Source organism: Peromyscus leucopus, chromosome 4 (genome assembly GCF_004664715.2).
Source record: "Peromyscus leucopus breed LL Stock chromosome 4, UCI_PerLeu_2.1, whole genome shotgun sequence".
Taxonomy (NCBI): domain Eukaryota; kingdom Metazoa; phylum Chordata; class Mammalia; order Rodentia; family Cricetidae; genus Peromyscus; species Peromyscus leucopus.
In genome coordinates, this window is record NC_051066.1 from 137,458,378 (window position 1) to 137,484,437 (window position 26,060).

General features: G+C 45.2%; 1 protein-coding gene across 3 annotated transcripts in view; it reads right to left on the reverse strand.

Annotated features, from left to right (window-relative positions):
- Nucleotides 1–1,826: 1,826 nt before the first annotated feature.
- Nucleotides 1,827–26,060, reverse strand: part of Chd6 (chromodomain helicase DNA binding protein 6) — a 130,263-nt gene continuing 106,029 nt past the window's right edge. For 2 of the 3 annotated variants that reach the window (XM_028868396.2, XM_028868397.2), the window contains exons 27-36: nt 25,836–25,896; nt 25,023–25,239; nt 23,496–23,704; nt 20,794–22,371; nt 17,455–17,606; nt 16,878–17,084; nt 15,561–16,013; nt 13,207–13,398; nt 11,594–11,713; nt 1,827–5,027 (exon numbers count right to left, since the gene is read on the reverse strand). In XM_028868396.2, the coding sequence (XP_028724229.1) occupies nt 4,137–5,027; nt 11,594–11,713; nt 13,207–13,398; nt 15,561–16,013; nt 16,878–17,084; nt 17,455–17,606; nt 20,794–22,371; nt 23,496–23,704; nt 25,023–25,239; nt 25,836–25,896 (4,080 nt within the window). In that variant the 3' untranslated portion in view covers nt 1,827–4,136. The remainder of the gene's footprint in view (nt 5,028–11,593; nt 11,714–13,206; nt 13,399–15,560; nt 16,014–16,877; nt 17,085–17,454; nt 17,607–20,793; nt 22,372–23,495; nt 23,705–25,022; nt 25,240–25,835; nt 25,897–26,060) is intronic. The other variant, XM_028868398.2, reaches the window with a different exon arrangement.

Here is a 26,060-nt window from a genome sequence, read left to right on the forward strand (position 1 = left end):
GGACCTGCAGCAAGTACTTCTTTGCTTTCCTTATCCTTGGCTTCTCTTCCCAGTGGAGCTGGCAATGCTCACTACTGGTCACAGAAAGGAGTAAACGACCCAGGACTTTGCTCCTTTCCATCAATCCCTCTACGGACCCTTCAGGATACAAATGATCAGATGAGGGTCCACCTCGGAGGGCAGGAGTGTAGCTCCTTTGTCTGCCAGGGACTCCACTCCTCCCTTCTCACCCAAGCGTCTGCTTCTGTCTTCCAGAGCTCAGGCATGAAGGCTGTTTGGGTAAAACGGATCAGTCCCTGCCACTTCAGTTTCCAGTCCCATACTGACCTCACGAAATACTCCCCCATTTTATCCTGCAGATGCCTTGTGTGGGGACCACTAAAGCAGCTACGAGTACCATGTCCTGGGCTCTTGCTCTTCAACTCCTGAACTTTAGATGATGGGTTTGGAGACACTGGAAACACAATCAACCTCAAACCAAGTCCTTGGATTTGGTGATTCCCCATTTCTGACTCAAAGAAATTCTTTTGAGGTTTCCAGACCAAGCAAATGAACGAAGCCATGAGATTAGATGTAAAGGACTCAGGCATAAAGCTCGTCAGTGAGTGTGGCTTTGTGTCTGCCCTTTTTCCTGGTGTCAAGTTTTCAGTTGAGTTCTTCAGAGTTCTGTTCTCCAAGTTGAGAGGTCCCAGACTGGTACCACACAAGTCAGGACTGGGGTGCTGTCTCCTGCCAGCGGGGCCATGAGCTCTAGTGTTAACTGTGCCTCTTAGGACTAAGTCAGCTTGGCAGCTGGTTTCCATTGGGTAGGTTAGATGTAGTCTCTTCCTAACGGACACTCACAGCTTTCCAAGGACAAATGAGGTTGCTTATGAGAAATATAAAATACTATGGAAGTGTACTCAACTAACCCTTGTATTGGGGGGAGGGGTTATCTGGGACAGGGGCTGAGGCAAGGATCAAAACCAGGACTCTACTAGTGAGTTAGCTCTTCTCTATCCACGAGAGCCCCTTAGTCTCCATTAGAGATTTAAAAGACTATTTACTGTGTGTATATGCACATGTGTGTGCAGGTGAGGGACAACTTGCAGGAGTCGGTTCTCTCCTTCCACCAGGTGGCTTCTGAAGATCAAATTTAGGTCATCATGCTTGGCAGCAGGCACCTTTACCCTCTGAGCTAATTGCTGGTCCTCCATGAGAAACCTTAAACCGGTGATCATACTTTCTCACTTGAAAAACAGTAGCAGAGGCCCCTGTGGCCTCAATCAACACCTCATCCTTTCATGTGCTGATGTGTAGGCCCTGGTTAGGGATTCCACCCACAGGTGAAGCTAGTTTAAGTATCCTGCTTTGTCCTCACTTAGGCCAACTTCTTTTCCTCCAGCCTCACTGATAACCTTCTGGAGGCAAGTATTTCCCTATAGTCCAGGAAACCAGGTTCTTAAAAAGAGACCAGGTGTTCCTGTATCTCATGGATCACACAACCCACAGCAGTCTATCTCTTAGAGATTCCATGTTTGAGGTGAGACTTTCAGTATGGGTTTAAAGAAGTCCCTTTAGGGAGAGCCTTTGGGCTGGGTCTGAAGGAGGGAGGCTATGCCACTGACTCCTTTCCATGGCACAATTTAATCTGTGTACTGGTGGTAGGGAGGTGGGTCAGGTGAGCCCCCACGAGTGATGTCCAGCAGGAATTGGGTACCTGGAAGGACTGTAGATTCCTGATACACATGATACACCCATAAAATGCCCAGATAATCAGACATCCACGTGCTAGTGAAATCCTCAATACAAATCTGAATTTTGAACTTTCCGTTTTAAATCCAGGATCAAGACCATAGACAATTTATTATGTGAGACACGGTGAAGAATGACCAAGGGACATTATTATGGCTGTGAGTGACATGGAATTAGATGAAGAGGCTCAAGTTTGCTGAAGAGAGTTTAAATTTGGCTTTTGCTCTCGGAAACGTCAAAATAATCATAAGAAGCACTTGTGCCTTACAGAGCAAATAATCCACAGTGTCAATTTCATTTTGCAAACAGTGTCACAACAGCAGTCAACAGAAGCCTAAGAACACCCGAGAGTTAACATACAGGTTTGGTAAGATAGAACAAGGGATTGTGCATGCTGGTGGTTAAGTTGGGTCCACACTGAACCCGTGACCTACTTGGAGGTTGAAGTGGAAGCTGGGGAGAGCAGCTTTCCACATAAAACAACACGAGACAACAGGAAGAGCAGACTCTGCTGGGTGGCTGTAATGCTCATTTGCAGTAAGGCTTTCAAGATACAGGAGTTTTTATAGCATTTGTATTTTAAGGATTTAGGGCAAATACATTTTTTTTTTCTACTTGATAAAAAGAAAATTAGTACTTAAAAGGTTCAAAAATATATTGATTGAGTGTTTCTTTTACATAAATAAATTATATTGATTTTTAAGATTTAACAGCTGAAAAACCCTTTCTGCTTCCACTGGAGGCAAAACTGAACAGAATGTTAGTTCAACAGCGAGCAGCATTTCTAAGAAATCTGTTGCCAGCATCACAGACCTTCTACACTACAAACACATCATTAAATAGCATTTATTCAGTTCTTGGATTCTTCCTTCTTATAGATCAGTTATAGAATTTCTAGTTTATATCTATGATTCATAAAACTGGGACTCTCCTTTTTGAAAATACACCTGATTGTTTTTTTTTTTTTCCCCCGGTCACAATTTAACAGACTTCTTTGAGATGCTCATTTTAACATTTACATAATTTATAACTCCAAATGTATAAAAGACAATGACAAAATCATCATAAATAAATAATGCAAACTGAAATAGCATGCCAAACTTTCAGACCTTCTGATAAATTAGCAAAACTGTAACAGAAACAGTTAAAAAAACAAAATCCCCCATCAGTTGTGACAAGGAAGTGAGTCTGGTGGTGGGAACACCTGCCACCGTCCAGCCCCTGGGCCCTGGGCCCCAGAACTGGGCTTGGCTGGTTCAAGTCTCAAGCATGAGCTGTCCATGAAGGAGACCATCAGGAGGGACATGATGTCAGGGGGTGAAGGGGGAAAGACAATGGGAAGCGGAGTGCTGCTGGGTACTGCTCAGTTCTTCAACATGGAGACGCAGGAGAGAATGCTGCTGACTGAACAGAACCTTGCCTGACTGGCAATTTGGAATTTGGGCCCAAATCTAAGATACAGAGTAGAGAGACAATGGAGAGGGAAACAACTTCACAGCTGTAATGTAAAAGGTGGTATGCCAGCTTTGTCACACTACACTGATGACGGAACCCAGCAAGTGTGGAGCGGTTACCTTCCACAGGCTCCCGGGTGAAAGAAGACAAAATAAAATCCAGCAGGTTTCTAACAGAGGGGAAGAGTGCCTAGAGGTCCCGGGGGATAAGGTGCCAGCAGTGCTAGTGGACAGGTGAGCAGTGCCCTCCCACTCGCTGCCATGACTCAAGGTTTTGAAGCTTCTCTCATTCAGTGGGGATGATGTGCATACTGCCTGTCAGCCAGTGTTTGCTCTTGCTGCAGGTGTCTGAACAACTATGAGGGAGAAACTGCATTACTATCAGGAAGGTCCCTGTTCTAAAGACACCATCAGTATGTGCATTTTCAACCATTAGTTCATATGCTGTAGACTACTCAGTGACCATGATCAAACAGGGACACCTGAACTAAGAAAGCACGCACCAGCACTTCCTATCCTTGATCCGCTCGCTCTTCCTGTTCAACTGCTCACAAGAGCGAGCTAGCGCTTGCTTGTCTCTGCGCTTTGGCCCCACAGTGAATCCTTAGGCAGCTTTCTTCTGCCATTTTCTTCCTCAGATAAGTGGGACTTGAAAGAGAGAGGGAAGAAGGTATGTCATCAAGTACAGTATCAACTATGATTGCTGGAATGAACTGGATAAAAGAAAGAATTCTGTGCCTCCTAGACTAGGTAGATGACACTTATCTAATGAAGTGGCAAGACCCTGCAACTATTAATTAACATGTTCCCATAGTTCTCAGACAGGAGATTAGGTAGGGAATATTACTGATGGAAACACAGGTTCTTATGAAGGTGAAGTGAGGAAGTAACAAACCTTTATGGGATAAGAAACTTACAAGTCACAATAATTTCTTAAATGAAAAAGTTCTAATTGGTATCATCACTGGAGTCTTTGAGCCCCCCTTCCCTGGCCTGTGCCATGTGTTCTCTTTCTGGAGGCAAAGTGGTACTGGACTCAGTGCAGTTCTGATCACTGTCTGGCTCCCTCTCACACCCGGAAGCAGGCTCTGGGTTGGGGTTATCCCCCTTTGTTTTCTTCTTTTTCCTCTTCTGGCTCTCAAGGCCAACCATCTCTGAGTGTCTGCCCTGCTGCATGGCTGGCAGAGCCATGCCCATGCCAGGGGAAAGAAACATGGATGGGTAGATGAGTCCAGGAGACACTCCTGGGATGAGAAATGGGTTGAAAGCCACAGGACTACTAGTAGTTATTGTGGGTTCAGACTGATCAGAAAACGGACCAGGGCCAGGCTTATCTTCAACCAGAGTGTCTGCTTTTACATCACGGCCACTCAGCTTGTCCTCTGTAGTTTTTTCAGTGGCTGAGGTACCACTTTTTGTTGTGCTTGAGAGAGACGCTGATGCAGTGGTTGTGCAGGTGGTTGCCATGGGTGTGTTGAGGAGTCCACCAACACCAAACATTTGGGGCACTGCAGCCATGCCTGGCAGCATCATGGGTAGCATGCTCAGGGTGCTTTTAACCTCTTCACCAGTAGGCATGGTAGCAAAACCAGCTGGGAAGCCCACCAGCCCAGTGAGAGGAATGCCTGGAATATTTCTCACATTCTGCAATCCTACCAGGTCCATCCCTGCAATCAGCCCATTCATGAACAGTGGTCCCATTCCAGAGGGAGAGTCTGCCACAATGGCTGGAGCTTTTAGAAGTTCATTCCGAGGCCGCCTCCCCCTCCTGCGGGGGCCTGCATCTCGAAGCACAGGCTCCGGTAGAGTGTGGTTGAATTTGCTTTCTGGGAGAAACCCCTGAAAAAGGACAAAGAAACATTGGATGCTGAATGTTACCAGATGGCAGGTGGTGGCTGCAGCTGCGTACTGGCATAGCTTATTCCCAGCTCCACATAGGGCTCTAGTGGAAAGAGTATCTCCTGTCCACGGGCCCAGAGGGGTTTGACTCTTAGAGGCTGAGCGCATTCAGTAGCAAGGAAGCAACCAGATGCCTGTGCCATCAGCCAGCGCTTTCAACACCGACTGGCAAGAGCAGTTCCTATTGTATGAAAAACCGGCAGAGCTGGGAACTAGAGACCAGCACTGATGATGCCCCAGGTCTTGACTCTTAGGGCCATGATCCTTTCACGGGAACACAGCAGTCATCTTCCTCATCACACAAGATTGACTGAAGCAGCAAAGCAGAGTGTGCTGGGGGGTGGGCAAGGAGTGGTTGGAATCAGACGCAGTCAATTTTAAAGGCTGACTGGGCAACACTACAGCTGATGCTGTGACTGAGAATGAGTCAGCTTCGGTTTAAAAAAACAAAACAGTGACACTTAAAGTCACCAAAAGTGAAGCGTGTGACACATTGCCTCCCTCCTACCCGACCCGGAAGGAGCACTTGCTGGGGACATGGTACGCTAATGTTGCACGTGTCCCAATCTTTCCTGAGTCCCTGGAAGTTGTGACTTGGGATGAAAAGGGGTGCATATACACAGGCTGTAGAAATGAAGGACTTTAAGCACTGCAGGGCATGCACCACTAAGGCTCTGGTTTCTCTTAAGGAAGAGCATGTATTTTTCTTCTTTCTGGGGTTCATGCCAAAAAACTTTTCTTTTCTTTTTTTTTTTTTTTGAGATAGGGTCTCTCTCTAGAACCCTGTCTGTTCTGGAACTTGCTAGGTAGGCCAGGCTGGCCTTAAACTCACTGAGATCCACTTGCCTCTACTTCCTGAGTGCTGGGGTTAAAGGCTCTCCAGGTTTTTAATCAGAAAAGAGCTCCACAGTTAGCGCTTCTGCTCCTCAGACTCACAGTGTCATTGGGCACTATATACATGGACCACTCCCCACCACGCGTTAGCAGGCAGGACCACACGGCCTTGATGGTGGAGCCAGCAGGAGGTACAAGTGGCAAGGGAGGCAGAGGCTGCAGCTGCCCTGCTCCTGGGGCCCATGGTCTGCTTGTGGAGAGGAGTAACAGAAGCCTGGGAACTGTAACAGCTCCACCTCTGAATTTGTTTTGCAGGTGATGTGAATCCCTGTGAAAAGAGAAATGTGCGTGTTTCCTCCACAGGAAAAGTGATCCCTCTCTCCATCTGCTTGCAATCCCTGGGCCATGGGCAACTGCACACACCTTTCTCTGTTGTTCTCCACTATTCCCTGCTCTGCTGGTTTATCAAGCAATGCAGAGCCACAGGATTAAAACACCCTCGTGCTGTTGAGCAGTTTTCTCATACAAAACGGTGATACAAAGAAAGCTCCTTGTGTTGGTAGTTGCTCCCCACCTCCCCGCAGCCCCCCCTCCCCGGGAGAGGCCCCAGTGCCCTGTGTCCTCCTAGAGTAGTGTCACAAAGCTGGCACTCACATTACAACCTTCCTTCACGTCTAGCAAGGATGGTCAGAGTGCTTGTGCTACGGGATGTGCACTGTGGACGCAGCATCAAGGCAGCGTGGCAGAACAACCACTTGCACTTGTGCTGATCTGGTGCCTCATCCTGAGAATCCTGAGAATGGGGAGTGAGTGCACAGCAAGGGTCGGCAGGGGAAGCAGGACTCCATAGCTCCCTATCTGAGAAGAGAGGCAGCATCTGGCTGTACTCCTCAACAGAGCAGAAAAGGGTAAAAAAGAAGGCACAAGTCTTACTAACAGACATGAAAGGGCCAGGGGAATCCTATTCTTAGAGCCTGGGGCCTTAGAACACGGGCTTTGAGCAGGTAAGGAATCTACTTACCACTTCCCAAGACTGGTACAGGAACTCCACTCAAAGCTCTGCCAAGTCCTACTGTTTTCACTGCCTCTCTTCTCCCCAAACTACAAAACCTACAACCCTCACAATATTCAACAGAGCTCTGCTTAAAAGGCAGTGATGGCTGTTGGTGACACTGGTTTCAGGCTCTCAGTGAGCTCTGAGGACAGGCACAGAGGGCTCCAAGAGAAGCTCCTAGAATGCACCAATTTCCCTGAAGGGAGTGGTCAGCCCTGCAGATGGTGCTCAGAAAGAGCAGCAGAAATGCCACATGATAGTCCTCAACCCAAGGGCTCCATCATCTCATCTCAACTTACTGTCACACACTCAATCAGTATGACAGTGTCACATCCCAGAGATCCACAATTCACAGACATGTGACTCAAATATTTCTGAATCCCCAGAGATAGATATTTTTGAAGTGCTATACCTGTCCTTCAATTTACCAAAGAATATTTCAGGGGAAAACAAACAAACAAACAAACAAACAAACCAGCTATCATGGACAAAAAACTTTATAAAGGCAACTCCAAGAATACTTTTCAAAAAGCTTTAGTTTAGTATCATAGAGCTGGAAGGAACCTCTTCAACAGCTACACCAGGAGTCTTTCCCTTTCAAAACTGAATGCCAAGGACTACTGTGGGCAGAGCTGTTAGGGACTGAGCAGGAGAAGCACTCAGGCTCTTTTCAAACTACACCACACCATGTGTCTTTATTCCCAACAGCACCAGCCACTGCAATATGCCAGGATGGTTTGTCATGGAGTGTGCTAGGCAAGTGCTCACTCTGATTTTGGGGTATTCACTAGAAATAAACTCCTGGCTGTTTATTTCTAAAAAGAGACAATAAGGCCTGAAGGATGGGGCCGGCTAGAAGGATGATTCTCTACCAGTTTGTCTTGAGCTCACCAATGCAAACCACTTTGCTCCGGGCCTCGGTCTATACCATGCCATCTTGGTCCCTTGCTGATCCATAACCTCTCTTGCTAAGCACAACTATACCTGAAGGCAGGCGTCTCTGAGGCCCTTTCTCTGCAGTCTGCCGACAGCTGAGAGCCAGGGAGAGGTGCCAGGGAGTCTTTTTCCTTTACATTATGCATACTCTAATTCTTTCCATAACTCTCTAATGTGAAGGGCACATTTCATTTCCAAGGTCTTTCTGTTGAGAAGACAGGTTCAAATAAAACCTTGTCCCATTTTCTTCCTTCCTTCCTTCCTTCCTTCCTTCCTTCCTTCCTTCCTTCCTTCCTTCCTTCCTTCCTTCCTTCCTCTCTCTTTCCCTCCCTCCCTCCCTCCCTCCCTTCTTTCTTTCTTTCTTTCTTTCTTTCTTTCCTTCCTTCTTTCCTTCTTTCTTTCTTTCTGGTTTTTCGAGACAGGGTTTCTCTGTGTAGCTTTGAAGCCTGTCCTAGAACTTGCTCTGTAGACCAGGCTGGCCTCAAACTCACAGAACTCACCTGCTGCTGCCTCCCAAGTGCTGGGATTAAAGGTGTACATCACTACCACCCGGCCCTTGTCCCATTTTCTAACAATCTGCTCTAAGAAAGACCTTTACCATAGTTTAAACCAGTGGTTCTCAGCCTTCCTAATGCTGTGACCCTTTAACACAGTTCCTCATGTGGTGGTGACCCCTAATCATACAATTATTTTTTGTTTAACTAGCTTTGCTACTGTTATGAATCATAATGTAAATCTCTGATATTTGATCACCGAGAAAGAGTCGTGACCCACAGGTTGAGAACCACGGATCTAAACTTAGTTCTTTGCTGGCGTCACTTGTGTATGACTCTGGCCTCTCTGGTCCTGCCCTCTAGGTTCAGAGGGCTCCTCAGGCTCTAGGGCATCTAAAAACATTCTCTCCCAGCCCTTGTTGAGAGTCACCGATTCAGTAAAAGCACAGGGGCCTCTGAGAAATCAGAGCATGATGGGAAGGTGGAGGCTGCTCTTCGTTTCTTCTCAGGTTTGGAGAGCAAAAGAGCCCAGGGTGAAGAGAATGTTTCATGTACAGTGTGGGACGCACTGATAGAGGAAGTCAACCCGCACCACTTCCTGTGGGAGGGAGCAGCTACTTCAGCCACCCAGATGCTGCCCACCACAGACAGGTGCCTCTCCCAGCAGCACTGCGACCACACACAGCAGCCAAATCGGGCTTTGGCAGTTCTCCATCCTGGTAATTGTACCCTGGGGAGCCAACCTGCTTCCTCTTCTAGAAGCGGCCTGGAGAGAACGCATGCAGAGCAAGAAGAGTGCTTGTGTTCAAGCAAGAGCGGGGGCAAAGCTGCTTTCCAGATGAGGGTACGGGATTCTGACCAGAGAACAGCCTCATCAGCATGTCATGGCATTTCTTCCAACAGACACTCACTCTTGGGTAGAAGCAATAGAAGGATGGAGACCAAATCATTCTCATCACTCTTACAAAGGCTTATCCAACAATCATTAAATAAGAAGAGACCCAGTTACTAAATGTTTAGAAATCCCCAAAGCAAAGTAAAACAAAGCCAAAGAATGCCAGGTCTAAGGCATTCTGGAATCACTGGTAAGATCTAAGTGTGTCTCTAACAGCACATTCTACCAATGCTCACAGGTGCGACAGGTGATAGGTAGGTAGTTATATCGTATCTGTAACAAACAAATGAAGAGCTCTCTATACACTAAACATGTATATAGATGTAGCTGATAAGCAACCACTACCTGGGCATTATAAAGCTGAGTCTCATTGCCCTTGGTGTTATATGGACTTTACCCAGATAAACTTCAGCACATACAGCAGGACGCTGAGCTCAAACCAAGTTCTTTATGGGTTTGAATCTATTTTTAGAAGGGGAAGGGTTTCTGCCTTGGGCTTTGTATGTTCAAATTCCAACCCCCAAAGCTGGGGGGGGGCAGTGAGGGCTTTACAGTGATGAGATCATGGGGGCCAACTCCTTATGAATGAATGGGATTAGTGCCCTCTAAGAGATCCCAGAAGAGCTTATTTGTCCCTCCTCCATGTGAGGGTGCAGCAAAACGGTTGTTAATATTGGGTCCTCACTAGATACTTGACCTGCAATTTCTCAGCCTTGAGAATGATGGGAAACAAGTTTCTGTTGTTTATAAGTTTTTGCTACACCCACTGAATGGTGTAAGAGATCCTTTGGGAGAGAAGAGGCAGTATGCTCTGGAAGAGCTGCAGAGAGCCACTGCCCACCTATGTGTTAGGAAGACTGAACAGCCCTGAGGGTTGGGTTCCTGTTCTTGCTCAGTGTAGAAAAGGGACCTCAGAGCAGGGTATGTGTTTATTTCATAAAGGAAAGAGATGCACCATAAAGAGGAGGTTGGTTTTCAAGATTAAAAATGGGTTTGCTGGCAAGAGGTCAGCGCTTGTAAAGGAGCAATGAGCATTAATTTCCAGGGAATATGAGGGAAACTGTCAGGCATGTAGAAAGAAACAAGGCCAATGGCATGTCTATAAACCAACAGCTCAGGGCTTATAACAAGATAGGAACTGGAGGTCTTCCCCTGACCTTTCTCAGACACTATGTGCTGAGGTCCAAGGGGAAGATGGGGCAAGGGTAGATAGGACAGAAACAGAGGCTGGGTCAGTGGGTAACACAAGGCCCAAGAACAGCCTTCCTGAGAACAAAGCAAGGAAAGGAAAGGGGCAGGAGGGAGGACACCTTTCTAATGTGACAGGCCTGAGGGACTGACCGGGTATGCCCTGAAGTAGCTGTGGCAGCAGATACAGATGAATGAAGGCAGTTGTCTGTGGAGCTGCTGTGTGAGTGAGAAAACCAGTGACAACTGCTTTCTGCAAAGAGGACATGACTAAGGTGGGCAGTGTTTGCAGCTAAAATATGAAATCATACTCTGGCAATCCCACCAAGGAAGCTGATGTAGGGAATGCTGTAGCCGGCTAAAGAGCTGGAGCGTCCAGGAGAGCTTGAATTTATGGAAAAGTGGGGGAAGAGCAAATGCCTCTACAGAGATTTCCAGAAGCACCTCTCTGGGATGCACTGAGAGACAGGATGCTCCCAGTGTGCAGTAGGCCCACTGGCAAATGTTTAAGGGAAATGTCACTACCGCCCCCTAGAGGTTAGGACTTTTCTATCCCAATCTTGTATCCATCTGTAAACTATAATTAACTCAGATTCGTTAGACTCCAAGTATTCTGCGGATGTCTTTGAAGCTGGTTCCAGTCTTATGATTCTATAATAGGAAAAGGGTAGTGCTTAGAGTCAGCTGTTTTTCATTGCCAGCGCAGAAGCACTAGGAAGAATGTCTTACTTAAATGGTCATTAAAAACTTAGGTAAGACATGCACGTTTCCATCATGACATCTATTAAATTGGGAACAAAAGACATATCCAGCGCTAAGGTTTTTATCCCTTGAATTGTACAAAAAGTAGAAAAAAATGAAAGATTTTGGAATGGTTTAACACACTGTTTAGGAGGCGAAGGTGGAAAACATAAGCTCAGGAGACACAACTGCTGGACAAGGTCTGTGGCACTTTCTGCAGTTTAAGCTTTCTGCACTGGCCTCTTGTCCTCTAGGAAACCGCCATCCAGCTACCCACTGCTCGGCAGGGCTGTATCTCAAGTGTGCAAGGCATGGCACAGTCAAGATGGTCCCCTTGCTCCCACACCCAGTGCCCTCTTCCTACCCTCAGTCCTGGCTCCTTGGGGACAGTAGGAACTCTCTCTTCTCCACTCAGAGAGGTGATGTCTAATTTTCCAGGTTCTTTGCAGCGTGGTCTCCTCTGCTTGGGTTTGTCTGAAAAACTCTAGGAGGTAAATGGAGAAAAATGTTACAAACATTCTGCTACAGTCTGATATGGATGGGTGGTGCTTCTCAGTTGGTTTTGTTATTTTCCCCCTAATGGTGCTTTACACAGAACTCTACCACCAAGCCTCACCTAACCTCTCTCCTTGAGGTATCAGGACTCAGACAGCAGGCTGGAAAACAAGCTGTGGCCATGCCCCTGACTGGGGCTGGAACTGACTCAGCAGCTTCCTGGAGCACCGCTGAAGCATAGTGTCCTTACTTAGCCTTCTGAGTCTTTCTTCACTGTTACCTGACTAGCCAGTTCTGGGAGTCTTGTGTGTGCGAGCAAGTGCATCTATGTTAGGTGCCCCTGTCTGTCTTATGAATCAGATGGGGTTGGCATGAACCAAGACTGAACAGTAGTGTTCAGGAGCCCTCCTATAGGTTCCTAACTGGGAAGACACAAAGCAAAGGCATCAAGGTGACCAGAGCAATTGTAAAGAACAGAGTCTTTTGCAGAAGCACCAATAAATTAACTTGGAAAATTTTCATCAAGTGGTAAGTGTGGTGGTATTGTGTTCCCCAAAATATTGTGTACCCTAATAAACTTATCTGGGGTCAGAGACAGAACAGCCACTAGATACAAAGGCTAGAAAATGGTGGCACTCACACCTTTAATACTAGCCTTCTGGAGGCATGGATTTCTGTGAGTTCAAGGCCACAAAGATACAGCCAAGCATGGTGACTCTCGCCCTTAATCCCAGAAAGTGAGCCTTGAATCCCAGGGAGTGATGGCAGAAAGCAGAAAGATCCATAAGGAGTGAGGACCAGAAACTAGAAGCATTTGGCTGGTTAAGCTTTTAGGCTTTTGAGCAACAGTTCAGCTGAGGGGCATTTGGATGAGGTCTCAGAAGCTTGCAGTCTGAGGAAACAGAATCAGCTGAGGAATTGGCAAGGTGAGGTAGCTGTGGCTTGTTCTGCTTCTTTGATCTCCCACCATTTACCCCAATACCTGGCTTCAGATTTGATTTTATTAATAAGACTCTTTAAGATTCATGCTATAGGTAAGAGTTTATAAAACCTAAGGATTTGTCTGTGAACTGATGATGTGGTCACTTCTGGGGAGATATGGGGGAGAGGGTGAACTTAAGTCAAATTCTGTCCTTGTAACTTTTGCATGTAAACCTGTTGGAATACTCTTGCAATTTCTGTTATTGGAGAATCTAAATGTTAAAAACAAAAAGATAATCTTTAAAATGATGTTCTCAACAGGTGGTGATGGCGTATGCCTTTAATCCCAGCACTCAGGAGGCAGAGGCAGGCAGATCTCTGAGTTTGAGGCCAGCCTAGTTTACACAACAAGTTCCAGGACAGCCAAGGCTATAAAAAAAGGTCTCAGTCAACACAGATTTCTTTCAAATAGTTCCCACCTTCTAGTTTCCTCCAGCAAAAAACTCCCCAAGTTTCCAGTGAGCGAACAGTAGTGTGGGGTAGTTATCAGCCAACACTTACTGCCCCAAAGCCAGGAACGTCCAAGGAGTAGTCAGCCTGCTGCCGCAGCCAGTCAAGCAGGCTCTTGCTGGGAACAGCTTTCTCAGTCTGACTGCTGGATGCTGCTGTTGGCTCAGGAGTTGAGGAAGCAGCTCCTGGCTCTTCAGGGTGTGTAGTGCTCAGGGTAGTCTGCCCTGCATCTTCATGGACTTCCTAGATTAAGAAACAAATGAGTGTGTGTGGATAATCACGGCAGGATGAAATGAGTCCTGAAACACCAATCTCTACATTACCCATGCCAATCATGGCTCTACTGTAGAACATGCAGGTGTTCTTTGGCTTTTCCTTCTGCTCCCACCCCATCATCACCAGTGGGTGCTTGAATTTTAACCAACCGAACCCCTGACTCCTCATCTTACACATGCTAGGTGCTCACCACTGGAATGCCTTCCACCCTGTCTACTGGAAGCAGGCTTGACCTCATCCTAATGTCCCGTCATCGCCACTCACTGTCCTAGACACTGCCTCCTTTGCCCAGTATTCTGTTCAGACTTCTTACATCCCAGAAAATTTGATGCTAGGGTTTGCCCACCTTTTCCTCCTCTATGGTTTGAATGTGAGTCTTATTCAGCTTTGAATCACCAACACCTATAATGGGTCTGATAAAACCCTATAACAGTGCTAATAGTGCTTGTACCAACAAATTTAAAAACTATTCAGAGAAGAAAAAAATATCTTATTTTTTCTACCAGTCACTCCTTTGGAACACTATGAGCACTACAGGAAAATCACTGTATTTCTAGAAGAGAAGCACATGCCTTTAACAGCAGGAAGAGAACATACTCTCAGCATGTAGGTAGCTGGGAAGGTGGCTTTGTAAGTACAGAGCTTGGCTTATACACAAGGACCTGAGTTCAGTCCCAAGAATCCGTGTTTAAAAAAAAAAAAAAAAAAAAAAAAAAAAAGCCAGACTGGGCAGAAAGATGACTCAGTAGTGAAGAGCACTGGCTATTCTTCTAGCAGCTACATGGCAGCCGACAAATTATCTGTAGCTCCAGTTCCAGGAGATTCAATGCCCTCTTCTGAACTCTGTGGACCAGGAATATGTGTGGGACATATAAAAACATTTAGGCAAAACACATAAAATAAGAATAAATAAACCTAAAGTCCCTCACCAAAACGCAGGACTTAAACAACAACAACAAATCCTAGGTGGCAGCACATGATTTAATGCCAGAGCTGGGAAGGTGGAAATGGGTGGATCCCTGGGCCTCACTGCCCAGCCAGTTTGACCAAATTGACAAGTTTCCAGGTCAGAGAGAGACCAGTCTCAAAAAACCAAAAGGTGGATGTTGCCCGAAGAAGGACATTCAAGGCTGTCCTCTGGCCTCCATGTGTTCATGCTATTGTGCCTGCATGAGCACGCACACTCGTGCACGCACGCACACATGCACAAACACACACATATTCACTCACTCACATGCACACAAAACAAAGAATAAAATTAGTATGTAGAACTAGACAGGGAAAAAGACATGCCCCTTCCACCTCTCAAACTACACACAAAAGCTGAGAGGAAGACACAACCCGAATGACACAGCTCACCATTGATGTTCTCAGGATCTGGGGAACAAGGCCCTCTGTCTAATTTCCTCCTATCATTTAGCAGCTGGACAATTGGGGGCCATTTTTAAAAGCTTTTATGCTTCAGGCAGTATTTTTTATTTTTATTTTTTTCTTAAACAGAGTTGTTGTGAGGCTCTAATTATGAAAAACCCTGAACACAGTAGGTACTCAGTAAATATTATTATTATTTAAAAAACTACGAAATATGATACTTATTTTTAGGACTCAAGATTAAAAAAAAAAAAATCAACCTCCTCATGGCCTACAGTGCTTTTCTTTGAGTTCAGAATGTACTGTCTCTCTGTGATCTGTAGGAATCCCCACAGTGGCTGTCTACAGATGCTTTAGAGAGACCAGAATACAGCTTGGTGGTGTGCTCCATATCAGTGCAAATTCCAAAGCCAGGATCAACCTTCCATCTCCACATTTCAATTCCCAGAGTGCCTCACTATGCCTGTCACCTGGCCTTGCTTATTCAACTGCCTGCCTTTTGAAACATTGGAGGATTTGGGTTTCTCCTATTTGAAATAAGACCTTTTGGATCACTTTTCCAAGCTGTATGCATATTAAGGGCCACCAATGGGTTAGAATTATCTATTCTAGAAAAGATGGAGGGCATTTCATAATGATAGAAAACAAGGACAACTTAAGTAGGTGTAAAAGATCCGTAAATAAAATAGCTGGCATCTGAGGATTCAATTTCTTTCTCTATGTAGAATGGTTTTTACCTAATGGACTCATATACCCACCAGAATTCCAGCCTGAAGTGTTTGCTCTTTCAAAAAGATGAGGTCCATCCCCCCGTCAATGTGTTTCCGCCTCCCTCTCCGCCTTCTCAAGGCAGCATCATCTCTCCTGAGGCTTCCATTGACGATCTGTCCAGTTACTGGGTGGATTAGGCCAGCTTGCAGAATTCCAGACAAGTCCATACCCAGGGCTCCTTGAAGTGAACCGATAGCCCCAATCTTAGGGGTGCTGGTGCTCACTGGGAAAGGGGATGTGGCTCCTGGGGACCCCTCTGATGAGCAGGAGAGGTCTATAGCTGACTCCCCATGCCAGCCATTGAGGACAATGGGGGGGCGCCCATGGGTGGCAGAGTATTGTTCTAGGCTCCGAGCTTTGGCATCCCTTTCCACCTCAAACTCATAGGGACGTCTGTGCTTTTGTTCATCTTTTGTGAATACTGGGGCTAAGAAGTTCTCCTGTGAACACACATGGCAAAAAGTTTGAATGTAACTTCTGTGGCCAAACACCAGCTCCTTCCTCCAGGCCTCATTTCCTCAGACCCTATATTATTTCCAGTTATCTTCTCTGTGACCTCAAGGCTCCTCAAATATTAGTGCTTAACCACCAGACGGCTTATTAAATCTGGAGTCTACTTTGGTGGAGCTACACTTTTAACAGGCTTCAGACTATACTTGTAGTTGAAAGATTTAACCCAGAGATTACCAGCCTCAGATGCACGTCAGAATCATTTGGGAAGTTAAAAGGAAAGCAACTCAATATCCAAGCTGCACCAGACCAAGTAAATTAGAGCCAGCAGTTTTTCAAGATCCATGGCCGAGTCTAATGTGCAGTCAAGTCAGACCCCGTGTGCTAACAACCCCTAAATCACTGGCCTTCCTTCCAGACACAATTCTTTCTGTCCTGACTTCACCATGGTATCTGTTGCTGCTGCGCTCTGTCCTAGACGGGAAGGCACCTGTTCTCCCTTCAAGTCATCGTTGCCAAACCTGTTCTGTTTTCTTTCTCTAACCTGTAGCCTAGAACTCTTTCTTTGCAGCATCCTTACTTGGCATGCTGTTCTTCTTTCTCTGCTTCCCCTAACAACCTGCAGGCTTTAGTTTAGGTATAAAGCCCTGCTTTTACTTCTTTCTTTCTTTCTTGCACCAAAACTCTGAACAGCTCTCCATGGTCTTCAGAATGAGGTCCTGAGTTCTAATTAACACAAACTACCTGACTGAAAAGCCAAACCAAAACCCCTAAATACTTGTTGAGTAAATGACTCAATGGAAAGTGGGATGTGGCTACCATTCTTTGGTAGTCCACACCAGCTGTGATCTCACCTTCTGGATCTGGGCTGCCAATGCTGCACCATTGCTGAAGCCATGTTCGGCTGCTTCTGGCTCTGAGAGACTGTTTCGGGAGCCTGCACTGCTGGTTAAAATTGGCGTGGGCAGTGTACCTGAGGGCTCATACTGTTGGCTGGAGGGCCACTTCCCCTTTAACACCACATGGCAAATATTATCTAGGCGGTTAATTATCACACGATCCTGGGGAAAAAAATAGCAGCTCTGAGGAATAAGTTTCAAGTTACCCAAGTCTGCAAAGTCCCTGAGAGCAGGGCCAAGTTTTTCACAAGGAACTGACGAGAAACGAGTGTTCAGACACACTCACTACATAAACTATAAATGTCATGGTCTGGACAATAAAGAATAAATCTGAGGTGCTGTGACTGAGGACAACTTGTCATTTTCCTCTTATGGTTTAATTAGTGTAGAGCATATCTTTTTCTTAGTGCATCATCTTCAATGTTCAAAAGTACATAGCTCAGCCTGTCTGCTGGAAGTATTTTATAAGGTTTAATGCAAAGGAATCAAAGCTGGGAATCCTTGAGTGGAGGATGAGAGGTCTGAGAGATACCTTTGGCCACTCTGAGAAGGAATAGAGGGTTTTCTCCTGCAGCAGCTGAGCAATGGTGGGAGCCCGGACTTCCTGTGCCTCTTCCCCAAGGTCTCCTGCAATGCCTGACGGTGAACTCTTACTCTCTTCCTCAGAGTACTTCCCTGGGTAGTCTGGAAAGACAGGTTAAAAAACAAACAAACGAACAAACAACTAGATATTTGGGAAATGCTAGTGATGTGAGGGTCTGGTCTTTTGAACTCGTCCTATTTTTAATTAGTTCATTCAGTGCTAATTTAGTTTAAATTAACTATATATTGTCATGTCTTCTATTTCCAGGAGACCTAAATTAGTTAAATCATAAAGGCAAATCTTGCTTAGGGCCACTGAGTCATGTTGTCATTGAAGATGATCTAAACAACCCCTGCTGGTTTAGAGGACAAGATGACACTAAACACTGTAATATTTTGACAATTGAAAGGACAGTATGAAATGAGATAGACCAAGAGGATGACATCATGAACTTCCCCAAAAAAGGTTAAGGGTCATGATTCATTAAAAAAAGCAAATGAGCCAGGAGCTTTACTATTAGTTTAAGTAAAGGGCAAAGATTTTTGTTATGGTTTTGAGACAGGGTCTCACTATGTAGCCCTGGCTGGCCTGGAACTCACTGTGTAGACCAGGTTGGCTCTGAACTCAAAGAGATCTGCCTGCCTCTGTCTCCCCAGTGTTTGGATTAAAAGTGTATGTCATCATGCCCAGGCAAGGTCAAAGTTAATTGTAAGTGTGGCCTGGAATCTCAAAGACCTACTAGTTAGTAATGACAGAGAATGAGCAGAGGGCAGTGAAATGTCCAAGATGGAAACTTGGACTTCTTTTCTTGTAAACTGACAAGGAATGTGTAAGTTTTACTTCTGACAGTGAAAAGAACCCCCCAGGGAGCTGCAGCAGCTCTTTCCTATGAGCAGTATGCTAGGACTGGCAGGACTTAAAAATAAAAAAGACAGCCAGGGCCCGAATCCTCAGTGTTCTCCCTGCCTCACAGGGGAGGTAGGAAACCACTAACTATAAAGGAACAGCCACAGACTGGCAGTGCTGTACAGGGAGCAACCATACAGAATGTGGTGGCTCACATGAGTAATCCCAATATTTCAGAGGCTGAGCAGGAAGACTGGGACTTTGAGGTCAGCCTGGGCTATACAAGACTAAAACATCCAAAGAGAAGAAAACATGAAATGATGATGGGTAACAGTGGGGAAGGCTTATCCTAAGTAGGTTAATACACAGGGAATAGCTGTGCAGGTGAGGAAGGGGGGGAGGGAGGGAAGAGCATGCTAGGTAACCAAGACAGCCAGGAGTAGGGATAAACATGAAGCTGGAGGCAGGAACCACCTAGGTTATTCTGAGTCCTACAAATTGTTGACACAAAACTGGATTTTGCTCTGGAGTCCATGGAAGTTGTACTGAGAGGTTTGAAGCAAGGGGAAGACCCTAGAGGTGCACCAGTACGCTATTGTTCTTTCAGGACTGTGGGATTTCTAGTTTCCAGAGTGGCTAACTCCCCTGCACGACCTCTCCCATATCTCTTTGGGCAGTGCCCTCCAGGGTTTGCACTGGTACCAGTACTTATCCAATTATCACAAAGCTAACAGCCTCACTGCCCCTGCAGAAAGGAAGGCTGTCCCTGTTCTCTAACTCACATTTACCTGGTGCTCATCTGTCTGAATTTTCAGTACCTCATCTTTTTGGTTATTTACCATAACAGGGTCCAAAAAGTGATGCAAGTCTTCTAATTTGAAACACAGCATGATCTTTGTTGGCCTGGGTGAAAAGGAAGCCTGGGGCATGGCCACAGACAGGTCCTTCTGGCCTAATTTGGCCACAAGTCCATCAAGTCATTTTCAGTTCAGTTTTAAAGTCCTTTTGTAGCTACTATGTACATTTTAACTTGGGTTCAGTACCATTAGTTACTAATCACAATCAATGATAAAAACAAGATGGGAGTTTAAGAAAACAAACAAACAAACAAACAAATAAAAAACTAGTTACATGGATTGGGGAGATGGCTCAGTGGGCAAACTACGGTGCAAAGTTACTATGCAAGCATGAGGACCTGAGTATGGATCCCCAGACCCACATAAAAGCTGGGCATGGTGGCCTAACCCCAGTGGCTTACCGGGATCTAACTGAAAGGTGAGCTACAGATTCAGGGAGAGACCCTATTCCAAAAAAATAAAGTGGAGAGCAATCAACTCTGGCCTCCAAACATGAATGCACGGAAGAGTGCACCCACAAACACACCTGCAGAAGCAGGTAGGGGGCACATATATGTAATACACATACACCAAACACACATACACAAATAAAAATTAAAAAACAAAAAGAAGCTACACAACCCAAGATGGTCAGGCTTTCTTCTTCCCCTTTAATAGAGGTCATGCATGTCTCACTCCTGGAGTACCACACTCAGACAATGGCAATAATAAATGACCTACTTCACTCACCCTCTGATGCCCTCTTGAACCTAAAGAAGTAAGTAAAAACCACTGCTGCTGTTCATCAGAGTCCCTTATCACTGTATGTATGTTCCCACAAAGCATAAAGAATTTCAGAGTCACCCAGAATTTTTAACATTTTCAAATTCCTTTTTGAGACAGGGTCTCACTGTATAGCCTGGCTGGTTCTGAACTCAAGAGATCCACCTGCCTCTGTTTCCTGAGAGCTGGGATTTAAGGTGTATGTCACCATATCAGGCTTGAAATTCCTTCTAACTTGAGTCCCCATTTAAGATTTCCCTATTTAAAAAAGATCAAACCTGTTTTCAGTTGTTTATAACTGTTATCTTTATTCGTGTTCAGTTCTAAAAGAAACCTAACACAAATGCCCTGACATAAAGCACAGGGTTTTGACGATGACACGAACAACTGCTTTCTATGCTCACCTCAACAAAGGCCAACTTGACTTGTATTTTTGGAGTTCCTGCAAATTAATGGCACCTGTATTAGTTGCAGGTCTCTGAGGTCCCAAAGCTGCTCTACTTTAGCTAGCTCAATACATCTAGTGCAGGAACAAAGCATTTCCCTGGGTGCCAGTTTGCATCTTCTGCATACAAACACACAGTCCCTGCTGGGTCACGTGGTTGATGCAGTAGAGGCACTGTGACTGTACAGAATCACCTCCAGTTCTCTGGGGTGACCAAGCTGAACTGCTCTGCTGAATTTCCAGATCAAGACCTTGTACCTCTTGGGTTTACCCACATGGTGAGGGTGGATAGGTCCATTTTAGGAGTTAAAACTAGGGACCATGGCTCCCCCAGAACTCCCTGCCCATCCCATGAGTATATGGTTCTGCATACTATACCTTGACTGTGGCAGGTTCCATCTTTCTCATAATCATCTTTATTCTCAAAATCCATGTCTTCTGGTTTGGGCTCACTTCCCTCAGGAATATACATGGAGAAACTCTTGCCCCCCTCTGCACTTTCTTTCCATGGTTCTTTTAAAAGCTCATGCTTCAGTTTAAATGGCTCTGTTGAAATAATAGCAGGCTCACCTTCCACTGCAGTATTATTGGCTTTGCTTCTGTACAGCTCTGGCTGATAAGCCTTGGGTTTCTCTACTTCAGACTCCTCACTTCCCAGGCCATGTGCCCACCTTTCCATGTGTTTGCAGTGACACTGGCTGGGTGAGGGTGGAAAGGCCCTCTGTGGTCCAGGAGTCTGGCTTACCACCTCCAGGCTGCCTTTCTTGACTTCATCCTGGTGGAAGCAGAGGTTCTTTCCCCTTGGGATGTTTGCGCTGGGCTTGGTGGAGTGCAAGCCCTCTGGCTTTTCTGCGGTGCTTGCTACTCCGGCTAAGGTTTCATCTTCATTCTCCTCCTCTTCGTCATCACTCTGGTTCTGACTCAAAATCAACTTACTTTCTAAACTCCTGTTTTCTAATAAATCAATTAACTGCTGATCTGATGAGAGTTTTCTTCTGGAGTCACAGACGCTAAGGCTGCATAGGTCTACAAACCCACTTTCATGTCCGGTGTCAAAGGTAGGGGAAGCTAAGCATTTGGCCTCTAGATGGCCCCTGCCTTCAGGTCTCCGTCCTGTCTCACTGCAGCAGGGCTCCCCTTCTTTTGAGATAGATATCAGCAAATGTTTTCCATTTTTAATGTTCATTTTAGCTACTCCTGCTTCTAAGCTGCTCATGAGAGAGGAGCTCGAAGTGCTTTCTGCCTCAATGTCAGCAGGTTGGCAGCTCTCATCTCTGCTGGCTGAGATGTTGGCAGTATCTTTCCTGGACTGTGTGTTGGGACTTGGGGTTTCCTGAAAAGAGCGTGGCTCTCGGCTGAGTCCTGTCTTACCATACATTATGTTCTCCAAGGACTCAGGCAGCAAGCTCTCATCATGGTCGATAGAAATGACCTCTTGAACTTTGGAAATAAAATTTTCACATGTTATGTCAGATAAACTGCCCTCAGGCAGACAGAGATGATCATCTCTGCTTTCTAATTTCACCAGATTCTCTGGCTCACTTTCCAGAGACTCTGAAGTCCTACTCATTTGGGTATAAGTAAGAGATTCATATAGTTTAGAATTGGTCTGGTAAAGGCAACAGAGACTTCCAGGTGCCTGCGTGTCAGTTCTTTTGTGTTGGGCATAGTTTCTATAGGCATCTAGGAAGGATAGCTGGGGGTCGTTCATGATATAATAGTCAGTGCGGTTGAGCCCATGTTTGGCAGTGCCGATGAGCAGGTCTCGATCATGTTTCCCACACTCCCACCAGACTGGGAGGTAGAGGCTAGGCCTGCAAAGCTGGAGGCGCTCATGCAGCTGCGGACATCTGAGCACCTGCTCACGGACTTTCCTTAATAGTTCAATGCGGTACAGAGTTTTTGCTGCCCGCTCCTCAGTGATGGGTTCAACATAGACGCTGGCATCAGGGAGACCTGGAGAGAAAGATACACAGAACTTAATACATAAGGCTGCTAAAAATACTCCCTGCACCCTCAATACAGTGGCTTTAGATGTAAGTGCCTACTAAACAGGAAGCTGAAAGACAAATGGGCACAGAATAAAAGGAGAAGAAAACATCAGTCCTGCAGACAAACAATAGTTCCCACTTAAGAAGCCAATGCTATGTGCTCTCACGAAGCTTGCAATGTGTTCTCCAGTTATCAAAAAAACAAAACAAAACCCTGATCATTTCTGTTTTAAGGACAATGAAACAGGCTCAGAAAAGCCATTCTGCTTAAGGTAGCAAAGCAGAATTCAAATCCAGGTGTCATCAATATGACTCCAAGATCTAAATTAGCTCCTTGACTTGAATGAGCAACTTTAAACCAAGCCATGCTTGGGGCAGAGGCTCAGTGCTCGCTTCTGCTTTCCTAACAGTGGCAACATGGTCCAGACATCCAAGACTGAGGGGAGGCTAGAGGGAAGCTGTGTTAAACTTCAACCAGGTGGAAACATCAGAAGGGTTGCCTACTGAATCAGATGTTTAAATGACAGCCATTTATTTTACTTGAGCCAATATACAAAAAATACTTAGAGTTCTTAATGTCTCATTTAAAGATAGTACGAAGTGCAAAACAGAGCTTGATTTCTTTTTAAAAAGATTTATTTATTTTATGAATGTATGTAAGTATGTGCACACATGCACACTTGGTGCCGTCAGGTCTGAAGAAGATGTCAGACCTTCTGCAACTGGAGCTACAGACAGTTGAGAGCTACTACACGGGTGCTGGGAACTGAACTCAGGTCCTCTGCAAAAGTAAGTGCTCTTAATCATTGAGCCATCATTCCAGCCCCTAGATCTTGATCTAAAAAACCAAACTATTATTTTGGAAAGCATAGTTAATGTAAATCTCTTAGTATTTCAGTGAGGTTTTAATTGAATTTCAACTGTCACAAAAGTTACACCTTTTGGGATTCGGAGATATGAATTAGAAGCCCAGAGACCTCTGACAACCTACTCATCTTTATGTGAATTCTTCAGATAGACTCCAGTTTTGTAATTCTGCAATTTGAACCCTACCATGTTCTCTCTTCACAGTGACAAGAGTTTTCTCACCATCATCTTTCCACGTGGGAAGACGACACACATTCCGGCACATGGCTACAAAACTATAAAAATAGTGCTCCAGGCTCTCATCTGACTTCTTGTCCAATCGGGAAATGATGCGGAACTGTGTCCAGTCAAAGGCTTTCTTTTCTTGGTCATACACAACGCCAAAGGATGACACTGTTCTATAGAAGTCAGCTTGCTCTCTTCTAGTCCACCTGAGAATCAATCAGAGGAAAAGTGAACTGTTTTTTCTACCTTTACAAACAGGGTCTTACATTCAAGATCTGCTTGCTTCCTCTTTCTGAGTGCTAGGATTACAGGTCGGTATGACAATGCTTGGCTTATCCTTTTATTAAGAAAGCCAACAATTACTTAAGAACACACTATCTACCTTTAAGTCAAGTTGGGTAGAGAGCCTTACATCCTACTCCCAAAGAGGGAACTGCTTTCAAATCTTTAGCTCACTCTTTTGGTATTGATCTCTCTATATCAAAATCAAGTATGTCTTGCTATCTCTTGGCCATCAACTTTAGGAATTTTCTAGTTAAATTTTCACTTGTAGGAGATAAAGACTAAACATGTACTGTATTTTGTCTTTTACCCTTTTGCCCATGACAACACAGAACACAGACTCTTGGCTCTTTCTGCCCTACCACTAAGGAGACTGGAGCTGAGAAGGAGAGTACTCGGACTCCCTGTTTCCCTTAGCTTTATCCTACTATTATATGGGCAGGTGGCCTATGTCAATCATCGTCTCTGGGACACAAAGGTCCTCAACAGGATTCTGACAGTGACTCAGAGGGCAGTTAAATTCCTGTCACCAGTCTTTATGATAGGTTCTTGGGTATGGTGCTCTAGCCTAGCTGGGAACAGAGGTCAGGATGAGAGATCAGTGAAGAATGAGAAAAAGGAAGGGTCTCTGCAGCTGTGCCAGACAGATTTCCAAATTTCATGACCTCAGAGGGAGTACAGAGAAGTAATTGAATTTGCTATCTTTTAATCTGATGGGTGCTGTACCAGAAGAAAAACAATATAAAACTGAGAAATGCAGCTCTGTTGTGTTCATTCCTAGCCTGTACTGGCCTATGACAGCCTTTTTAGCTTAATTCTCATGTGTAAAGTAACTCCAAGTAATAAACACTTTCTTTCTGGCTTTGTATTTTATATATATTTATTGATCTCACAATCTTGATAAAGACAAGATTATAGGAAGACAGCTTCAACAAATCTTTTGTTGTTATGAAAATCAAGGAATTTAAAATGGTTTGACTATATCAGTATGATGTTTTAAAGCCATGTTCTCAAGAATTGGGGTCTGATTTCGGGAAGAATATCGTTAGAAAGTTTTATAATTAGGCATTGTGCACAGAGGGTCTTAGGTCTATTAGCCTCCCCACTCACCATTGGAGGTTGTGGTTCAGAAATTCTGAAGACAATCTAACTGTCACATGGGAACTAACCCACGTACCTTCAGCTATGGGCCTTTCCCCTGTCACCAATCAGTTTAACATGCTTTCTTGCCTTGGCTATTACCTTTTTTGGGCTTCCTTGTGGATGAGGTCCATTTCTGAAGTTCTCCTGAACACGTCCTCCTGAACCCAGTATCCTTGATTACCTGGGCCTAGGATTTCAGGTCGGCAGAGCTCCTTGCGATTGCAGCGCTGGTAGATAGTGACCAGACGGCGGAGTCGAGCAGTGAGAGCAGATGAAACTGGCCAGGGTGATTTGTCTGGGTTGGAGCCATCCTGGGCTTCAAACATCAGTGAGGATATTAGTATTTACAAATGCAAATACAACAAGAGGGACTGTTCGTTTAAATACAAAGACAACGGGCTCTAGTGACTTTAAAGCAGCTGCTTTAACATTAGCCAGGAGTGAGGCTCGTGGGAAACGCAGCAGTTTTGCTTTAGAGACAGCTTTACAGTGTGGTCAGTGCTGTTCTCGCTCAAATACATACCCCTTTCTGAATGGCAGAGTTGCTCTACAGAAAGGAAAGAGCAAAAAATCTGTTGTCTTCTTCACATAGAGTCATGGCTTCTTTGTAGCTGACCCTTCCAACTACTAAAGCCCCATTCAAGTTGGAACTCAGATACAGAACACCCACAATGAAATCAATCAATGAAATTGTTCCTTCTTCACTACCCAGATTCCATCCTAAAAACATCATCACTTGTTGCATTTTGATGTCAAGTAGAGGAAGTCTCGAGACATGTGTCGCTCTAGGGAAGCTTGATACAGGTCAACTTACTTGGAAGTCTCCTAAAAGATAACATTGACTTCATAGAAACTCCACAGTAACTATAAACTGAGACCTTACTTTTCTTTGCCTGCAGGACACAGTCTCACCTGCCTGGCTGTCATCCTTCTTTTCACCAAAAATGCCATCACTTCCATCACTGGGGCTCGCCTAGGGATAAATGAAGCCATTGCATCAGCAAAACTGCAGCCCAGAAGAAACTACCTGAGAAAGGCTCTGCTGCGAGAACTATGCATGCACAGGGGAGCCTGCGGACATCGTAAGACCCAGACAGGGCCTCACAAACACAGCTTACTGCAGCAGTTTGTCTGAAG